The sequence below is a fragment of the Penaeus monodon genome, chromosome 34 (assembly GCF_015228065.2).
Source record: "Penaeus monodon isolate SGIC_2016 chromosome 34, NSTDA_Pmon_1, whole genome shotgun sequence".
NCBI classification, from domain to species: domain Eukaryota; kingdom Metazoa; phylum Arthropoda; class Malacostraca; order Decapoda; family Penaeidae; genus Penaeus; species Penaeus monodon.
Genome location: NC_051419.1, coordinates 14553249 through 14553572, shown reverse-complemented (window position 1 = coordinate 14553572; position 324 = coordinate 14553249). Strand labels below are relative to the sequence as shown.

General features: G+C 44.1%; 1 protein-coding gene across 1 annotated transcript in view; it reads left to right on the top strand.

Moving 5' to 3' along the window:
* The window catches only part of LOC119594830 (store-operated calcium entry regulator STIMATE-like), a 6929-nt gene that overhangs the window by 5371 nt on the left and 1234 nt on the right, over positions 1-324 (top strand). Inside the window, exon 4 of the mRNA XM_037943916.1 lies at positions 164-308. Within this exon, the coding sequence (XP_037799844.1) occupies positions 164-308 (145 nt within the window). The remainder of the gene's footprint in view (positions 1-163; positions 309-324) is intronic.

Here is a 324-nt window from a genome sequence, read left to right as displayed (position 1 = left end):
GATATTTGTGAGTATGCATAGAGTATGCATGTGACTATGAGTATAACAGATATGAGTGAGTGAGAGTAAGTGAATGTATGTCTACGCTTGCATGCATATGTGTGTTGCATGTTTATACCCTCATCCGTGTGTTCTAAGGCATTGTCTTGATTTTTGCACACAGTAAAGAGATTCTGCGAGCCCAAGAAGCACAGGAGATCATGGCTGGTCTGGTTCTATGACACCTCCAAGCAGGGTCTGGGAGCCATGATCGTCCACTTCTGCAACGTATTCTTGTCCGAGGCTTTCAAAGGAGACCCGTGTACATGGTAAGGATTTGGTAAA